A 21,603-nucleotide genomic window follows, 5' to 3' on the forward strand; every position below is an offset into this window, starting at 1 on the left:
CAGAGCAGCACTTGGGGATCAAAATCAAAACACTTAACGGCCACAACCACTATCTGGCATAGAAACATCTCCACTTTCCTGAAGTCTGCAAATTCTTTGTTTGAAAACATGTGCTAATTTCATTTCGCAAAGATCCGCAGGATAAAGGTAGGTGAGAAAACAAACCATGATTCTAAGTAAAGAAAATCATAAGAACAACTAGCTGCATAAGCCAAATCAATCCCTGCACCCACTGAGCTTAATCAAGTGTTATCAGAGGGTCTGGAGAGAAAAAGCCATGGGGACCTTAAAACAGAAACTCAAATGAAGAAACACTTGATAGAGACACATTTTCAGGCATTTAACTACCTTTGTGCAGCGTCTTGCAGCATTTTCTTGGACTGCAGAAGGTCTATCACTGAAGTTGATAGATTTTTCCCAATAAATATGTAAATAAACAGGCCCTGGACTATCCCATACTTCCAGGGCCATTCTAGGACTGACGGGAAGCCTGAAACTATCCCTAGAGTGTGTGGCTTGAAGCACATTATGTGTTATGTCTTTTCCCTCCACCTCTACCTTAATCTCACAGTGCAAAGATGAAGTGAGGTAAAGAGAAACAGGTTGATGTCCATTTCCAATGTAGATGAAGTAACAAAGATTGGAATGACAATTGACCTGATACAACCAGGAGAAAAACAATGGCTCAAAGTGCACTGGGAAGCAGGCAAAAAAAAGGACAGTGGTTTCTGAAAGAGAGAAGATAAACAAGGAAAGACCTAAGATCGTCTCAGTTTATGCCCTTCAGAGAATCTTTGCACAATGGAACAGGAAAGGGGGTCGCAGGTGGAGACCAGCCGACTCCTGCAGTTGAGGAGACAAAGCTAAGAATCAGGAGAGACCATCAGGTAGCTGGAATGCAGAGCTGATGTGGATGTATTTTAAAGACATTACATGGAGCTAGAGAAAACAGACATAAAATATCACATGTTGTGTGATTCCACTTATATATTCAAAGAGAGACAAAAATAATGCATGCTAACACAAATCCAAATAGTAGTGGCCATAGAGAGCAGAGGGGCTTGCTGGAAGGAACACAGGAGAAGACCCTCTGGGAAGATGAAGCTGTCCTTTATTTTAACTGGGCTGTTGCTTTGATGGGTATACACTTTTGTAATAATGAATGCAGGATCTGTGTATTTTGCTGAATGTAAAGTTTGCCTCAATCAAAAAATGCTTTCTTCCTCCCCGAGAAAGAAAGTAAAGGAGAAAAATGAGCAAAGGGAACCTAATTATATGTATCAATTCTATTTTATAAGACAAGATAAAGTAGTTTTCATCATTTTTGGCTTTAGATGTAGAAATAAACATAAGACAATTTAAGTCCATAATGAAAAATACATTAAAATCGCACCTGTATGTGACTAACAAGGTAATATAAAAATTGTCTTCTGTGAACCAATAGGCTCTCAGTGGATTATTGCCATTGCCATCAATAAGTAACCAGCCAGACACAGTAGAAATGAATGGGCTATAATTAAACATAGCAATAAAAATGGTTTACAAATATAGCATGCTGAAGATGGCTGAAATGAAATTAGTGAGGCCACAAATTCCAACAACTCATAATAATCCCTTCAAGCTACAGAACCCTGAATTGTAAAGACTATTTCTCCTTGAACCATAGGTTCAAATGTCAACTTGGGATTTGTAGAAACTAATACTTCACCTGTGAGTCCCAGCTCATTTTCAGAGAGAGTTGTGCAAAACACAGCTGCAAGCAGTTCTGGCTCTTGCTGAATCTGTTTGAAATTGCATGCACATTAATATCAGCCCTCAGTGTCACTTGAGGATACCCAAAATCGTCCCTTCTAGATATCAGTGGAACTTAAAAGCAAGAGTGCTTTGCATGGACAAGCTAAAACCTACATCTACAGAACTGTTCCTGAGAATGCCAGTATCTTCATCCTTGCTTTTAGAAGACCCTGGGCTTAATTGCCATCCTCTGACTTTCCTTTGGCTATATTGAATATCTGTGGGCCCAATAATAAAGACAGATGCAAAGTGATCGGCATTATCATTGGTGCTGCCTACTCATAATTGCTTCCTCTGTATCTTTCTTACCTTCTGGATCTTGCTCTCACTATACTGCTCTATTCTTCTCAGCCATACTGACTTATCTGGACTCAGCCCCCTGCCTGAGTGGATGTACCCAACTTGCAAAACGGCACTTGTTTGATAGAACTTCTGGTCCTGCTACCCGAGCAAATCAGTCACAATGATGCCCTTATTTAAAGTGAATAAAGTAAAAAGTGAATAATATACCCCCTACCACCTCACAAATAGCAATGTACACACTAAAAATGACAGTATAATTGATGCTAACAGAACTAGTTAAGCTCTGTGGGACATTCACTATATATGAATCTTAAATCCCTATGATTCAGATGAGTTTTCAAGAAGCTTTCCTCCGGGTATTCAGAAGACCTTGGCAGTCGAGTCCATACTTTGCAGTCTGACAAGTATAACTCTTAATCTTTGTCCCCCAGCCTAATAGTTTTGTCATTTTTAGCAAATCACTTGATTTGTCAGTATCTCAGTTCTCTTGCCTCTGAATCTGGGATCACATCGATGTCTACTTTTTAGGGTTGTTGTGAGGTTTCAATGACAAAATGGCAATGAATTCAGCACAATGATGGGTACACAGTTAAATATTTAAAAAAATAAAAGCCAATTGTATATAAGTATTCGAGGTCAAAAAAAAAGGATATGAAACAGTATACATGGTAACTATTAATAAAAAATATTATCCAAAACTTAGGAAAAAGGATAGGAGAAAAACCACATGTCTTTTCAATTACATATAAGGACACTATTTAGCAATACTAGCCAAGAAATATTTAATTCTATTGGAGAATGTTCCTGTGTTTGACACTGATACTTACTAATAATTGGAGTCCAGAGGCCCCAATACTTACTAGGAATTGCAGTCCATGAGATGACATGTCAACCTGTAGATTTATGTTCAGTAGAGAAGACGACATCAACAGTTATGGAATTTTTGCTCTGTAGGACATTCACTAGTTTTAAATCTAACCTAAATTTGTATTTTAATATTTTTAGTGCCTATAAATATCCAGTTCTTCAAAATTCTTTTGCCATCTTGTTGTTTACACTTTACCATCTTGTTGTTTCCCTTGTTAAAGAGTTAAATAAATCTGACACACATTCATTCTATATTTGTATGAGTGTTTTGTTTTTAACTTTATAAAAATTATTTGTATGAGTCATGTTTTCAACATTTTTAAAAAAACTGTATCAAAGAATAGCCAATAGTTCCATAGGGGCTATTTTGTGTTATGTCCTGAACTTCACAGTTAGAAATTTAATTTATGTTTATAACATTCTTGCAAAATACAGCCAACAAATTATCTACTTTTTAGAGGCACTGAGGAATTATTAACTTGTCCAAGGTAACACAAATATTAAGTCTTAAGTCAGATTTGAACACAGACCATCCCATTCCACATTAGTGGTCTCATCCACTATGCTATATGACATATATTGGAATTTCAGTAAAGCAAATAAATGGGAATCAGAAGATCTAGGTAAATAGAGAATGAAAATTATAAATAGTTTGGGGGTTTGGGGGAGATATTCTAATTCTCTAATGGCTAAAGATATTCTAATTCTAAATGGCCTTATCTAAGTGTTAAGACAGACATACCTATAGTTTTCAGAATTCCACAATATGATAAAATTAACAACAAAGAACACAATTTCCCTTTTCCAACCCTATATACTTATGTAATTTGGTTGTCTGCAAAGACTTGCTTAAACATCCTAACCTAATAATTAATACAGATTTTAAACTGTTAGTATTTCTAATAATGACTAGTAGAAAAACTAACAAGAATGTAAACTTTCATCTCAGACAAACCACAGCTCAAGCCCTCATTCAGCTACTTCATAACTGTGTGACTTCACTTTTCTCATTGTTAAAATCAGGACAAGAGTAGCAGATTATTTCTTAAGGATTTGGGGATGATTAAAGGAATAAAATCTTTATAAAGTCTCTAGTAGAGTGTCAAGAACATGCTAAGGACATGACAGCTGTCAAATATTATTAGTTATAATAAACATTACCCTTACACTCCTATTTATTAAGTACTTATTATATTCCTTATGTTATACAAAAATTTCAATAGACTAAGAGAATAATTCAATTTCATAGGGTTAGAAAGAGTCAGGACTGGCATTTAAGGCATTTGATTCTATAGCCAATTAAATTAGTGACTATCTTAATTATCCTTTATAATTTAATATGTTATATACATTACAAATCAACATTATGAAGACTTGCCTTGTTATAAATAAATTTCCAAGATCAATGTCCACCAGTGATCTAGTGAAATCCATCAAGATTTGCACCCTATTGGGCCTACATCCAGGATCCAGCAAGGAATTCAACATGGGGAATTTCTCCCCAGGAACTGAGCACCATCATGTACATTCTATGACAGGAGATTAAGAAATCTAAATGATGTGTCTAATATTTTGAAAAATGCAAAGCATGCAAGTTAAACCAAATAAAGCAGAGTACAAACTTCAAGCAGTGTGTGATCTTAACCACACTCATTGTCAGAATAAAGACGAGAAGGAAATAGCCAGAATGTTCACAGTGGCTGTACTACATTTCTCTCTGCTTGCTTGCTGGAGTGCTGCCTTTCCTTATCAACCCTCTTTCATACCTTATTTTCTTAGGGCATACTTATGAATTTTTCAAGACTCATTCTTCAATTTAGACTATCCTAACAGCAGCTTCTCTTTTTTGTGGAGTCTCAACCCTGGGGAGAGTTGCCATCACCCTACGTCATGACCCCTCACTGCATACTGTTCATGGTTCTACAGAAGCACTTTCACATGTGTTTTCCCCCACTAGACGATAACGTCTTTTGAGAACAGAACTCTACCTTATTCACGATCATATATGTAAATAAGAAATGTCTGGTGAATGAATGAATGATTAAATGATGAAGTGTGTTCTAAGCAGCAAACAACTGAACTTCTCACATATGGTTTATTTGATGGAGAACCAAAGTATGAAAATAGAAGAGGGATATAAACACATAACCAAAAACATAGACATACTGTACTTTGATATATCCTTAAAAATTATTGCTGTACAGTTTCCTGATAGCATAGGTTCATAATATAATGCCTGCGTACTTATGTGGACCCAAGTGACAGAATTAGTATACACAGGTCTATCCCCTTGTTTGTACACTAAGTAATACACATAATGCTTATTTTTTCTGAAGCCTGAATGGGAAATGTGTTTTTAACAGATTTAATCAATACACCAACCTACATTAAAAAAATAAATAAACCCACACAATGAATAAAAAGCAAAAGGCTAATCAATAGCCAGCACTGCAGCTTAACAGCCACTCCAGCAGAAAACTGCCTGAAAAGGTGCTCCACACTCCCCTATCTGTACGATCCACAGCTGCTTGCTATTGATTTGTTGTGGGCAAAGAACATCTATTATCACATGCCAGTGTGAACCCAGCAATATCTCTAAGAAGCAGCCTGCAATGTATAACTAGCAGGGTGGCACAGGGTAGCTGGCTGTTGAGAGTGGGCCAAGGACCCACATCTATTACCTTTTTTTTACCCCACAAAGCCATTATGAGCACCCAATTTCTAAACTCAGGAACTTAAAATGTGTTAAAGGCTCATGTGCCACACACTGTTCCACATGTGCTTCTTCAGGGCACAGAAGCAGTAACAAGACCCCAAAATTGTATGCAACTCACAACAGTTGTCATGGACTTGGTAAAAGGCAACGATGTTGTTAAGGATAGATATGAGGTATTTAAAATTATTTTTCATAACATAGCTAAAAATGACAACCCTTTTGTATATTTGTGGCTGCATGTAGGCAAGTTGGATGTTGCAAGGTGTTTTTTGATGTTATGAAGGAGAGAGGAACTCAACAGCAGACTGCCAAGAGGAGTAGCACTGCCACACAGTATGGGAAAGGGATTCTGGATTCACCTGATGGTGAAATGTCTACAACGTGCTAGAATCACGCAGGCTCTCAGTCCTCATTTAAAATACCAGTAACAACCCAATACCCAAGAAGAATATCCCTATAAGAATCTTTGTAATATTCCATTTCTGTTGCTGTCCTTAAAATGTGGCCCAACACGTGTGTCATTAGGTTGATTTTCAAGTGGTGCCCACTGTCTGAGAAGTCAACCCCCTCAGTTATAAATTTTTAAAAAGAACTGAAGATTATCTTTGGAAAATATTACTTATGCATCTTTCCATAAATTTTATTGGACACTTCATTAACTCAAAATTGATTCTGGGATGATTAGCTCCATTATAACATAAAAACAGCCCTAAAAGTCAACCTAAAAGAAAGAAACTCCCACATTACACAAAATTGTAGAAGGTCATATCTAAAACTATGTAAGACAATTAATAATCAACTATGTGAGTAGTTGATTCCAATCAATTATCAAAATTCCAATCAGATGCAATTTTTTTCTGTCCCATACAACGGAGTCACATTTATCCAACAATGTATCAGCTCTATAGAATATATGTTAAACTTTCCCTACTGCCACCATGCCAGCTTTGCATAGCTATCTTTATAAGTGTGAACCTGGAATTCACCTTACTGCCTCCATCAACCCATCATGCTTTCACAAAAAATGATGGAATAAAGTGAAATTGTCCAGGCTTGGTCTATTCATACTAAATAAGATGAAGTTTTACAATGTACACTCTATTAATGGTGGCAATATCTATGTAACAGCACCTTAAAATTGTCAAGCAAACATCATGTTTGGCAACACAGGCAAGAAAAAAATAAGTCATAAGTGACAGAACCAATGCTAGAAGGAAAGACCCTAAAATGTAGACATTTTTTAGAACCTTACAAGTCATGATATAATTAATTTTTTTTACACATGATGGACTAAGTACCCCTTTTTGGAAAATATGAAACCTAGCCATTTCTCTGTTGAGCAAGTTTCTATTCTTGGATCTACAGTAATAAATTGAGAAGTTTTCATTTCATTGAGGCTCAATCTGTTGCCCTGAGAAATTGCTGATGGAAAACAAGATAGTCAAAACTTTTTCCCAAAAATGTGCCTTTTGTCATTAGATCTCATCTCTAACCTATCCACACTTTAAAGGATAAAATTTATTTGAGATAAATACAACATTCTACAGAATATTCCCTGCCCAACAATTAGGTAAAGTCCAGATTTCCTTGATGGGCACTCCACTTATAATGCTGTGACCCATTTCTGTTACTTAGGTTAAGTGCAGGCTACTTGTGGAATGCATGTTACCAAAGCAAAATCATATGGAGTCATTATGACCTCTATGTTCTTCTGTATGATTCAATATAATTTTCTCTTCTCCTTTATCCTTCTCCTCCTTCCATTAGCTTATTTTATCCCTCTTTTTTTTTTTTTTTTTATTTTTTTTGCAATTTCCCCCCTGTTTTTGCCCATGGTAAGAATGAGCCAGTTCAATTCTGCTGGTAACTAACACTCAACTCCTGATGCAGGCTAATCTACCAAAAATGTATCCACCAAGGTAAGCACATAGAATATCAACAGGTAACTTTATGTTGAAGGCGTTTGTGAGATGAAATAGCAAACTGCAATCCAAAGGTGCAAGGTCGATATAGAAAATAATGATCTATGATACAGTGAGGCTGATTTTCTAGGTGGAACAAACTGGCTCTGATGATATTTCTAGAAGAGAAGTTCCCCCAAATACCTTGAATACCAATCACTGGATACAGCATCATCCACTCTAACAGTTTTAGGCACCCTGCCATTTGGATACATTTGGCTGGATTTCATTGAAAATGTATACCTAAACTTTGATGTCACATCCTGTGTGTCTGAATCTATATATTTATCACACTCCACAATTAAGATGTACTTGTATCATTCCCATATAGCTAACCAATCACAGAAGCCCTGGTCCACTCTGAAGGAAGAGACAAGGCAAGCAGACTGTGTTCGCAATCTGGGATCTTAGGTCTTCTACATCAAAAGATTCAACTGCATCATTCATGGAATACAATTTGAAATATATTACCCTAAGCCTTAATATCTTAGAAACAGTTTTGAAGCATATGAATTTGTGGCCACAAGGGAAAGCTGACATTTTCCCAATCCTGGTTAGAGTACTTCATTATATACCAACAAATTGTCCAAGTCAGATAATGTGATCTTGCATCCTGAACTGAGACACAATCTGCTCTTGATAAAATCAGAAGCAATCAGAAAGCTGGAAAGAATTCTAGTTGACTTTTTACCAGTAAACAATATCTAGTCCTGGGTAACAGAGGAATGTGTCAATGACAGAAAAATGCATACATACCTGCTGAAGACTGCACATATTTACACAATTAGAATAACTTACCTTTCCTGTGTGGAGAGTCTCTTCCTGACCATTTTCTACCCAGAGTGGGGTGTATGTGTGATAAGGAATATACTTGTGAGCATAGAGAAGAATTATGCCATCATTTATAGGAAAAAAAAAAACCCTTCCTAGTGAGTGCTATACAGACAAAACTGAAGGAAAAAGAAAGAGCATACAGCACAATTCCCCAGGTACTCCGGATGAATCCATAACAGCTTGCTTCAGAGTGAACCAATATTTCCAAATCACAAATATGGAAACAATTTCAGTAATACCAAAATACTTGACAAGAGCAATCTTATGCCAAAACTTTCTGTAGACATTTGTATCCTTTCCATGACAAATATAGAGGCATATGCTTACACAGTTAGGTGAATGGGGATCACATAATTTTCTCCCTACATTGACAAATTTCCAACTTGTTTCTCCTTAGTGTATCTTAAAAGAATGAAACAACATATGGAGCGCAAAAGGCTATTGAATAAAAATGGAAAAAAGAACTATAAGATATCACTGTACACATGAAAAAAGTTGAAAAATAAGGAATCAAGGAAAACCAAAGAGACATGAAGGACATTGTAATTGGTGCCTGATCCCTTGTGGGAAAACTATAGCATGCCTGTACTATTTGCTCAGATAATATCACACATCTTTTTTATGAAACCAAGCAGTCAAATGAATTTGGATTGTAAAACAAACTTCTACCACTAAGGCTGCGTTTAGAACGTCAGAAGGTCAAGCAGGACCCACTAAGTCAAGGCTTTTCAAAAAATTCTCTTTGCAATAGGTGTTCAGAAATTTCAACCATTTGCTTGTTTTTAAAATGGCCATGTTCAGAAAATAACATGAGAAGGGAGTGGAGACACAGGTTATAGATGCCCACAGCATTGAAATATCTCCACCATTAGTGCTAGAATCACCTTCATGAAATCAGTCTTCTATTAGAACTAAATCAATTGATGAACCTAAGCACCATTAGTGGACAAAAATAAAAATCACAATGCTCTCTTCCAATATGAACCAAATACACAGACATATAAATATAAAGAATACTCACAAAATATAAATGTATAAACAGAACAGCTGTGCATATATGAACCAAATAGATACCAATACATTTAGCTAGAGGGAATCTCTGCTTTACACTTGAAAAAAAAAAAAAAAACACCCAGGAACACTTTAAACTTTTCTAATTAAGAAAAAATTAAACTCTGAATGTCTTTGTCATTTAGAAGGCTTAAGAAGTTCTCTACACTCAGACTTTTTGAGAAAATAGCTACATTGCTTAAATATCCTCTATTCTAGGCCATGCAAATAGGGAAAGTCTCAAAATCATTATCTAGATGATTTAATTAATGGAGAACTGAACCTCTTACAATAAGAATATTGCCTGAATCATTTTTGATTGTTTGTTTCTCAGTCACAAGTATTTATTCTAATCTAAAGGAAAAAAAAAACTTAGGAGATAAGCAAATGGAATATATAATAATACTAAGCAAGAAATGTCTCTTTGCTCTTCTCATAAGAACACAGTCCTTTATTTTCCAAGTTCTTGAAGGAGATAATTACTTATAAATTTTTTCAGAAGAGCCATCTCTTTACATAATGTCCCTTAAGGTTTCTCGAAACCTGTGAACATCTTGAAAAAGTTCCAGTGTGAAAAGGTTGCTGTACTTACGGTCATTGCACTGGTTCCCAGAGTAAGATGTCATAGAACAGTCACAGGTGAAGCCTTCCCACTGCTGCATGCAGACGCCCTGGTTGGCACATGAATCTTCCTGGCAGGTGGTACTGGGTCCTAGAAAAGCATAAGAAGAGAGGGAAGGAAAAAAAAAAGAAGAAGAAATATTAAAATTCAGTCACATTCAAAGAAATCACCTGAATTTACCATTCTCATGCCCCTAAACATTCAAAGACACAACCACCAATACCATGCAACAAGAATTCAGTATATACAAAAAAATGACAGCAATACACACTTAGCCACAAAGTATCAACAGTTACGCACAGAAGGGAGAGGGCTGAACACCGTTGTTCTTCCTTAGGCAGACTTTGCAAAAGAGCTTCATGTCTACCATTCAACTAGAAAGATATCTCATTTGGATCATTGTCTTTCTTAATGTGTAATGGTAAAGCAGAAAAAAAAGTGCATTCCCATGATTCTTAAGAATTAAGGTACAATGTCTTATCCAGAACCAAAAGTCCCTGTGTCTACTTTGTAACGTTAAACAGATGTTTGATGATGTTGATAATGATGAGGAGGAGAAGGAGGAGGAGAAAAAGGAAAGTGTATCAGCCAGCATGTATTAAGTTGCAGGTGAAAAGCAGTGGATACTAAACAATTTATCTACATTATCTCATTGAATTATCTAGGAACTCTAAGTGGTAACTGTGATTACATCCATTTCATAGATTTTTAAAACACTGAGCTCAGAAAGGTAAAGTAATTTATCCAAGGTCATACATTTGGTATTTAAAAGATGCTGATGTCCTGCTTATGTGGACTAACCATGACACCCCTGTTCTTGACTACATCAGTGGTTCTCAAAGTGTAGCCCTAAGACCAGCAACACCTGGGAATTTGTTAGAAATGCAAACAACTGGGTCTCATCTCATACCACTTAATTAGAAACTTTGGAGGGAGACGAAAATCTGTTTTACAGGCTTCCAGAAAATTATGAAGCTGCCTAAAGTTTAAGAATCATTCTAGTACACAACATTGCTACTCCAAATACTTTAAAAGTGGATTCTCTTAAATGGAGTGTGCATACACCAGAGGATGCAAAAGAGAATTATTTGAGATATAAAAACAAAATATTAGAAATTGTATTCCTTTTTTCATTTTATTCTTTAATATTTCTATTTTTGTGTGTCTTTAATATGCTAATAATATGTAAGAGTAATGGTACATGTATATAATATATTTATAAATAAGGATACCTATTTTGGAAGGATTCCCAAAATCTTTTACTGATAGGAGCAGGTAATCAAAAAAAGGTTGATAATCTCTGTTTTACTTAAGGCCATTAACATTCCTCTTTAGGCCAGCCTGGTGCTTCTCTGCCATTATTCTTCCTATTTTACTGTTATTTCCTGCCTTAGGTTTGGGATTAAAGATAAACCTATACCTTTAGAATTATCCGAGCTAACAGCAAATATCTTAATATTAAAGATAACTCCATGAGTTTCCCAGAGAACCTCAGTAAAGGCAGTGAGTCCTTTGACTCAGCAAATATATTAAGAACTAATGCATAAAAGCACTTGACACAGTAAAAAAATATAACTATTGCAAAAACTGCATATTTCAAAATTTCTAAGCAAAGCCTCACACAGGCACGGAATATTGAAAAGTAAGAACACAGGGTCCTAAGGATGCACGTTCAAAAGAGATACATGATTACAAAGGTTCATCTCCTGGTGACAAGACATTTTGTGTTTATTCATGAAAGGTAGAAGCAGAACAGGCCATCATGCATAAGACAAAGCTATTAGGTATGACATAAGAAAGTTCAAGACAATTACTAACACTGGGGGACAGTGTTGCTACTGGGTTTCTGTAGTTCCCATTTGCCATGTGGCTCCCCCATGTAGAGATGAAAGGAGGTACATGGTCATGTTCTCAGTGGGTCTTAAACTTGAGCATTGTGTCCTACAAGTTTCATTAACAATGGCAAATCAGGACAGCTTCTTTCAAAGGATAAAAGCTTCTGAGAAGCCCACAGGGGCTCCCTGACCAAATAGCTCTCACCAGACAATGGGCTAGTAATTCAATTGTACTCAAGAATCAGAAACACATGGAAGGTTTTACCTTGAAAGGCAGCAAAACAGCAAAAACTTCGGGAAAACACAGTAATTCTTTGCATGTTGACTGAATCTGAAGACAAAAGCTTTTCCGTGCCTTTCCCCTCCCTTCTAACTTTCAAATATTAAACATTTTCTAAGATCCCGTCTGAATGCCTTCCCCAGATGAAACATTCCTCAGTAACTTCAAGCAGTAATTCTCCCCCTTATTGGTGGCCCCGGCATTATTATCTGCTTCATTGACTTTTACATATGATAACTTTTTCAATTTAGCACTTTATTATGCATATCTTCTCCTTAAATAATTCTCTGTTTCATGTTTTTACTATTTATCATCAGAAGATTGAATGCTGCTTGCTGTTAGAAACCATGTAACACGGTTTGCTCAGGTCCTTGCTGTACTAAGTTTACTGTGTAGATGCAGAAAAAGTGTTTCAGTAAATGTTGGGCTGATGTGAAGTATAGCCACCTCTGATTTTCCTGTCTCAGACTTCCAAAACCAGAGTGTGAGAGCACAGCTGTGCCCTGCAAAGTAAGTGGTCCTTCCCATTTGTCAAAGGTTAGTCAGAAATGGAATGCAGAGGGAATTAAAAGTTATTTCCCAATTCCACTGAATTTGTTTCACATGCATAAAGGGATGAATGCCATGTAGAACTGGCTAATCCTGGAAGACTGACTACGTTGTAATTATCTAAGAGCAAGAACATCTTCAGCACAGACCAACAGAACCTGCAATGACTTCTCATCAATCTGGGAATAGCCTTGTACCTCTTTCAAGGTTGAGCACATGGGGCCCCCCCGCCTTCTTCTCCAGCTCATTGCCCACCACTCTTCCCCAGCTCACAGTGCTACAGTCACCCCTTTCTCCTTTCACCTCCTCTCTAACACAAGATGCTCAGAGTATTGCCCACAAACCAGCACCATCTGCATCTCCTGGGAGCTTGTGAAAAAAGCAAGGTCTTAAACCTAAGCTTGCTAGATTCCAAAGTCTACCCACCTAACTTCTGATGGATGTGTGTAAGCCAGAGAGGGAATGTGTGTATGTGCCTCTGTGTGCTGTGTCACTGGATTAACAAGATTAACAACTTAAATAAGGTATTTCTAACCTACAACCAGAGAAAGATGACATTTTAATATAAGAATTGGGCTTTTTCATAAGGACAATTTTCAAATGTCATTTCAATTAAAAATTCAATTAAACATAAGCAGGAAGATTTCATTTTGTCCAATTATATGAAAAGAAATCTGTATCAAATATATATATATATTTATAAGCACAACAATACTAAAGAATAATCTTCAGTATTTTTTTCTAAAACACTGTCTTCCAAATCAACCTAAAATTCCAGACATTTTCTTCTAAAACACTCTCTTCCAAATCAACCTAAAATTCCAGACATTCTAACATAACACAAATCTTTAGAATTACATGTTTACAAAATATTTTTATCATCATTATGATTAATGTCTTAAAACTGCAATGGCCTTAGGAAACCCTTATAGAGGGATGGTGTACACTACTTTTACATTTGATATGTCATCAGCCGTAACTAAAATAGTCACTTATCTTTTTCAGAAAAGATATTGACTTTTCCTTGTATAGCGGAAAAAGTGACAAGGCAACAGAAGTATGTCTGGAAAAACTAAGAAAGTTGTCAATGATGTTAGTACTTTGGTTTCTAACTTTGAGCTCTGTTTTCAGTTCACTGAAAAACATCAAATTACATCTTATTTCCTTACAATTTGTTTCAGATGGCAACTCTGATGGCTGCCAGAAATTTCCCATTATTCTTCCTGAACTTGGGATTGTTTTTCTCTTTAAGAACCACCCCATATGGTCATTTTCTGCCTGTCACTGCTCAAATCCACTTTCGAGACATGTGCACGCTGATTTAGTCAACTCCTCTTCATGTTCTAAAAATCAAAAGTTACTAGAGTGTCCTTAAAACAGAAGTGCTGCCTAAAGTTCAGGAAACTAACATCAGAAGGTATTTTTCCTCTATTTTTCCCCCAGCAAGACTTAATCCTATGCCTCAAATATCCCAATTTAAAACTGCTACACCAGAACCTGCTAGACCAAAAGTGAATGGAGAAGTGAAGAAGCGGTGCTGGGTGCATGTGGCAGGAGGAGACAGGACAAGTCTGAAGGCCACATCAAGGAAGGCCTCACCAAGTCTGTCTTCCCAATGTCCATTATTCAAAAGGGCCACGGCTGGAAGCCTGTGGTGAGCATCAGGTGGGGCTGATTTACCCATATTCAGCAACTTTAATCACAAGGAGCAAAGCGCTTGTCAAAGAGTTCAGACTCTCTGAGAGCAACCTAAATGTGAAGTCGTCATAGCAGAACTCTGTACCAACTGCAGGATTTTATTTTCTTTTTATTTCAGGATATTATGGGGGTACAAACATTTTGGTTACATGTTATGACTTTGCCTCATACACCAAATAAAGCACAGCTTCCTTGGGAAGGAGCCCTTTGAGAGTTGCCATGAACTATCTAAGGAGAGCTCCACCTTCAAGTTAATATTCCACCCTGGATAAGTGCATAAACCTTTCCACTTTTACATTTTTAAATTCACATTGTTTCATGGAGGAAAAAATGAGAGAGAAGTAATTGTGTGGGAAGGAAAAAAATAGAGATTAAAAGGAAGATGGATACACATAGATTGTGTGTGTGTGTGCACGCACACATGGCTCACATAAATACGTCTATGGAAACTCTACAGGAAAATTTTTAAAAATAGGATTCATGAATTAAGAAAAACTCCTACCATCTTCTTGGGCACTCTATAGTTTCCACTGCTAAAGCATAAGAATAAAGAGTTAAGAGACTTCAGGGAGCATGTGATGGTTAATTTATGTGCCAACTTGACTGAGTTAAGAGATGCTGAGATCACTAGTAATTGAATATAATAAAAACATTCTTGGGTGTGTCTGTGAGGGTATTTACAAAAGAGATTAGCATTTTAATTGGCAGATGACCCTCACAAAGGTAGATTCAATCCATTATGATCCTGAATAGAGGAAAAAGGGAGAGGAAGAGGAATTTGCCCCCTCCTTGAGGAGAGACACCCATGTTCTCCTGCCCTCAGACACTGGATATTGGGGCTTCTGGTTTTTAGACTTTCAGAGTCAGACCAGGATTGAACCTACATGCCAACATAATATTGATTCATTTTAACTGGGAGAAACCCAATTCACTTATATTTAATTTTAAAAGAAGAAAGCAATGATCCTTTAAACATGTCAAATGTCTTTCTTCATATAGAGTCAATGGAGAAGTGAATAGTCTAGGTTACATTTTACAGAAAATAAAGCAACATCAAAGACCAGGGTCGTAAATGTTATTATAACATTTCATTGTCAGAGAGACTTATGGGTGGCTTTATTCCCAATATTATGATTTCTGCCTTGAAGGTAGGACCTATGGCTTGACAACGTTCAGCAAGGCATCAAAACCACTCTTATCAAGCATGTCTAGGGGCTTATGGCTTCCTCTTCTCAAATGCAGGTTTAAAATATGCCAAATAATTAAGGTTATAAGAAAGACAAATCATAAGATGTGACATTAGGAGCAGTTTCACTAACATTCCTATTCTCTTCAATCATTTTTGAGATTGAGATCTCTTCAATCTCACCATACATTGAAAATAGGTCATGCTCATGCAATGGAAACTGGTTGAAAATTGAGATGCCTCCATGAAATCTTTGATTGGTGGTATATCACTGGTAAATGTTGAATAACCAGCACTCCACAGGGAAAAATACTGATTGATAACACATGTTGACTTTAGTAGTATAAAATACTCCCACCATAGCCAATTTTAAACTATAACATGTTATATCATGTCAATTGGCTTGCAAAATTCCTGAAAATTCCTGTGTCAGTGTCACCTCCAGTACAACACTGCCCTTGATGGCCAATGAATTGAAAAGTACAATTAAAATTTATGATTAAGGCACTTTCTTGATAGGGGAGAGGTAGAAGTTGATCCCTGCCCCAGTTAGAGTATTTGTAAGGATGAGAGGATGACTGGTATCAAAAAGCCTTCTTTCTCAATCTCACACTACTTTCAAGGGGTTCCTGGGTTATAAAAGTCAAATAATTAGATCATTCCTTGGGAGGCGGGGATGGGTAAATTCACACCTAATGGGTACAATGCACAGTATCTGGGTGATGGGCACACTTACAACTTTGACTCAACAATATAAAAGAAAAGTATGTAACCAAAACATGTGTACCCCTGTAATATTCTCAAATAAAACTAAAAATAATATGGACAAGCCCTCTTAAGTCAATTCTGCTTTAGAAAATGTGAACTCATTATCTGCTTTTCCTTCTTTTCTCAGCACTGATATAGTGGTCTGTCAGGGCAGTGGAGGGCAAGGAGAGAGACAGAGAGAGAAGGGGTTTCAAAGGCCAGACTCACTCAATAAAAAAGGTCACTTAAAATACTTTGTTTTAATGAATATAGTGAAAATATCATCTAGAACTTGTTGAAATGGTATTGATATAAAACCATCTACTATAAAGTCACCATTGAGGACATTCTTCAGATACCCTCTGGTCATCTATGTACTGTTTCTGGATTGGAAATAATTCAGACTACACCATATGGCATAATAGGGAAAATGGGGTTGTAGGCTCCAAAATGCAGTTTTATGACTTATTAACAATATGACCTCGGGCTAGCTACCTACACCCTGAACTTCAGTTTCCCCACCTATATAATGAAAATATAAATTGTTACTACCTACCTCATATAGTGTGAGGATTAAATGAGATAACATATGCAAAGCCTGTGAACTCATGCATGAAATAGGCATAACAATATCTACCAGGTAAGGCTGTAGTGGAGATCCAATGTGCCAAGTCCTTGGTGTACACCTACCTACATCAAGTAGACTCTCAATAAAGAGTATTAACAGCTCTGCTGGGAAGGAAAACAACCAGGTTCTCTCCTTCCACTTAAGTTGATACACAGTTTGATGAGCAATCCAGAAACAGATGCATTAGGTAGAAAGCCATATTTACACAGTTCTCTTGTCAACCTCTCTTATGCAGTGTTGAGGGACAAAAGGCAAGAACAATAGTGGGAACTTCAGTTTAATTTCTGTCTCTCTTATTATTTTCCACAATGCAAACCATTTTGAGAAACTGATTTTGATTAGGTCAAGTACTACAGTTTATTACATAAAATACAATAGAGAATGTAATACAGTCATATCTTGGAAAAAAATCTGGAAAGTAATATTCTTCACAGTAAAGACAGTTGGGGAATGAAAATTTCCTTTACTTACTAAAGCTATTTGGCTGATGCCAAGTCTCATCTCAAATCCCTTTAAAACCTTCAGATTTTCAAGGTATCCAAACCCAATACACTAACAAGACTTTTTCAAAATAGTCAGTGCTTAGTACTCACATCCAATCAATCCTGAATCCTGCCCACCCTCTGGGCAGAGGGGCAATTTACATTTCCAAAAAAAAGGGAATTCAATTTCAGAAATAAAACCTGATAATGAGAGTTGTAATTAAAAGTGGGAAGAGGATATTCTAATTAATCACCTAATACAATGAAGAGTTATTATTTTATTCCTCACAGTTTATGTCATCTGCCTCACTCCCAGCAGGTCAAATTTAATATTTCTTTTGATAGCTCTGTAGCTCCTTTCTCACATGGACAAGCTTTCAGGGAATATTTTCCTCTCTAGTAACATCCTTCTTAGAAACAAAAAGCAATTAGAAAATTACTTCTGAACGTTCTATATAAATTGTCATTCTACCCAAGGTATGCCAACACAAAGACCGCACTCTTCAGCAATGCAACTTCCCCCGTGTGCTTCAATGAAGTACCATGGACAGCTCTGGCTCCTTCTCCTAACCTGGGGCTGTGTAAAAGATCCTGGCCTGAAACCCAGACAGTTGATGAAGTTCTTCCTTGACATCTTCCGTCACAATGTGTAAGTATACCTGCTATTAACTAGAATAACAATGTAGCAGTGGAGGGGCAGGTGAGGAACCAATAGGAGAAAGAGCTCACTTTTGTCCTAGTTCCTCAGACACAGAAACTTGTTTATCCCTTTGGTCAGGTAAAATCAAGTGTCAAGAGGACATCTCTCTCTCCTGTCTTAGCATATGCTGCTTTCCTTCCTGACTTAGCTTTCTGCTTCCAGCTCCTGTCCTTCTCATCCCTTCTCCACTCTGGTGTCAGAATGATCTTGATAAAATTAAAATCTGACCCAAATCTCTATCCTCCTTACAGCATCCTCAAGATAAAGTCCAACTTCTTATGTAAAAAGTATGTTATCGCCTGTCTCTATTCTGCCACTCCTGTTTGCATCTTCTATCATATTTTCACAGGCACATTCTTTCAGCTAAATTGAGCTTCTTGTGGGTCCCCAAACTAGCCAAGCTCTTAATGCGCTTCCACTGCTCATCCATCTAAAACATCGCTATCTTTCAGACTCAGCTCAAATGCTACCTGAGAAGATGTCCCCTGAGCACTGTCCATGACCATCACCCCACACCGCCCAGCTGTTCTCCGTGCTCACATGGCATGATGCATAGCTCTAGGACAGTGTTTTCACTCCACATTGCAATTACTGGCTGATCTCCTGCATCTCATCTCCATCCCTCGTATCTAGCTGAGGTTCCTGATCCATAGGCATAGCTGACACTCAGTTCCTGTTAAATTGAACAACACAATCACTGGGGAAGTTAAAAAATTAAATAAAAAATAAAACACAACCCCAGCATCATAATGACAAAAGGACTCAAGCTGCTGACTCCTCCAGACTCATCATACCATATCCTATACCTCATTGTTATAGTTCCTTTTGAATCCATTGGCCTCTACATTTCAGACAGCCTCACTCCTTTGTCATACGGTTTTACTGCCCTTGACACATAATGGTAATTAGTACTACCTGTGCTTGCAGGTTGTAGCTGAAAAAGCTAACTTATAAGTCCATACTCTAAGGTCGGGAGACTAAAAACTAAAAGCATTTACCATAAAACAAGGAAAGAATAAGGTGACCCAAAATAATTACAAAGAATAACATCTCCTACCACAAACAAAGAGACTGTCCAGTCATTCCAAGAATGAAAGAAAGTTTGTGTCAGTGGAGTAACAATGTAAAAACAATACTGATGACTAGACTGCTTCTATAAAGGCGAAAGTTAAAATACTCCAAACTATTCTGTCCCAAATCTGTATCTACACTTTGGTAAACAACTTAGACATAAAGATCAAATACTTCTTTGTATGATTCCTACAAACCACTTTTCCTCTAGATGGGAACTTACTTTAAGATTATTTTGCCATGTATGGAGTTTCAATGTGACAGACTGGACTAGGTTCTGGAAATTCAAAGTCCATATAGTTCTTACCCAGAATAATAGTAAAGTCCAGAAAGAGATGCAGTTGTCTAGTTTTATCTCCTGAATCTGGTCCTAAGGAGCTTCAAGAAACTTGGATTGTCTGTGTTGCAGATCAAATCCTGCCCTCTTCTTCTTCCTCCCCTCCATTCACAGAGTAAAATGTAGTGGGCCTTTTGTGACAATTAAACATAATGTCTAAAACAACATTATTACCAAAAGGGGCCTACATACTTTGAAACTGAATGCTATGCTATTGTACAGCATCTTTGAACTTCAAGTACTAATCCAGTGTATGTTCTTTTCATTAATTTTAATACATATCAAAATATATGTGAATCTGCTAACAGGAGATAAAGAAAAAAACAGAGTTACAATAAAATAGCTAGAAAGAGTGCTTATTAGTTGATGTCCTCCTGAGAGACAGACACTTGTACTGGTTACCTACATGGTATATAACAAGTAAGTCACAGCAAAGTAAATAATCTTTTAGATGAAAAGTGATTTTTAAAAAGCTACCTTTGCCTTAACCACTTTTAAACCACTTTTGCTGATGACAAACTCTGCAGAGGCCATCTGCAATTCCGTCCTCTGCTTGACTATCAGCCAAAAGATACCTAAAATGCCTGTTCCTCCTTTGTTATTCTGAGTCAAAGCAGCCTGACACCATAGGACCAGTGGGTCATCACTGACTTGGTAAGGTGCCTCTTTGAATGGTAGAAGAAGCAGTTTCTGCAATGGATATTCACTGACATCTCACATGCAGGCATTTTATAGGGTATTCAGGATAAAAATGACAGATCTTCTTCTTCCCCAGGAGTATTTTTTTTTCTTCTGAGATCACAAAACAGGAAATTAAAGTGCTTAACCAAAACCCCCAATAGGAAATATAAATCTCTGGAACATTTTAATGACATGAATATCTCCCAAATGCCTAAATATATTTCTTTAAAATGAGTTAAGAGAAAATGACATTCTCTTTCATAAGATCCAAGCACTTAAATGTCCTGCTCTAGAAAATGACCTCCCTGACCCAGAAAATAATAAATTAAGAGCTCAAATAGCCTTTCTCACCCCTCTTCCAAGTGCTGCTTTCTTTCTATCTACAGTAAAAAAATGAAAAGGAACCAACCCCTCCATGGCGACTACTTGGAGAGGCATTAATCACTTCCAGAGGGGATGAATGCGTTCGTGCATAGTCACGGTATATAGGATGCTGTCAAACCTCTTTGGTCCTCCCCAAAATGGAATCATGTTTCTATCCCCACAAGGTTTTCTCTTTATGGTTATTTTCCATGCATTGATCTGGGTTTTCTGCCACCCTTTCAGAAGAACACAGGGTTCAGCCTCCTCCCCATAATTACTGCTGTCCAAGAGGTGTGACAGCCTGAAGACCTCTAAAGAAAAGATACCAAGGGTTACACAGGGCATCTTTCAGTCCAAAGTGGTAATGGGAACAAGAGCCTTCTCTACCTTGCAGGTCAGCTTTGGTCAACGCAACTTTGTTAGCAAAAGAACAGAAAAAGCGAAAACAATAACCAGAGGTTAGTAAGAGGTAGAATAAACCAGGGTAACATTACAGAAATGAAAATGCAATCTGCATAACTGACATCACTCAGACAGACAATTTAAATGCTCTACAGGTTCACTAGACACAGCACAGACAGGGCAGGGATAGGAGGGGGTATGCGCAGACCAGGGGCAGGTCAGGCCTCCTCAGAGCCAAGTCAGCAGAGCAGGGACAGGGAAGTACTGGACTTGACGAAGCACAAGCAATGGGCAACAAGAGCCTTCCCACATCCACACAGCCAACCCCAAGGCACATGGTCCAGAAATAAGGGTAGTGTATGGCCAGACTGAAAGACACATATACACAATCAGATGGGGCCCACAAAAAATCACTCTGAACATTTAAGAGTTGAGCATGAAGAATCACTTGAGCACACCCCTTGCACCCTTCACCAAATGCCAGCGAAGAACATGGC

General features: G+C 37.2%; 1 protein-coding gene across 18 annotated transcripts in view; it reads right to left on the reverse strand.

Annotated features, from left to right (window-relative positions):
- Nucleotides 1–21,603, reverse strand: part of NRXN3 (neurexin 3) — a 1,566,790-nt gene that overhangs the window by 786,561 nt on the left and 758,626 nt on the right. For 9 of the 18 annotated variants that reach the window (XR_012919693.1, XM_076003823.1, XM_076003821.1 and 6 more), the window contains 2 exons: nt 21,092–21,118; nt 10,118–10,237 (listed from right to left, as the gene is read on the reverse strand). Coding sequence is in view for 17 of the 18 variants with exons in the window: in XM_076003823.1 (XP_075859938.1) it covers nt 10,118–10,237; nt 21,092–21,118 (147 nt within the window). In the remaining variant the exon portion in view is untranslated. The remainder of the gene's footprint in view (nt 1–10,117; nt 10,238–21,091; nt 21,119–21,603) is intronic. The other 9 variants (XM_020286124.2, XM_076003826.1, XM_076003824.1 and 6 more) reach the window with 1 other exon arrangement.

This window comes from Microcebus murinus, chromosome 6 (assembly GCF_040939455.1).
Source record: "Microcebus murinus isolate Inina chromosome 6, M.murinus_Inina_mat1.0, whole genome shotgun sequence".
NCBI classification, from domain to species: Eukaryota; Metazoa; Chordata; class Mammalia; order Primates; family Cheirogaleidae; genus Microcebus; species Microcebus murinus.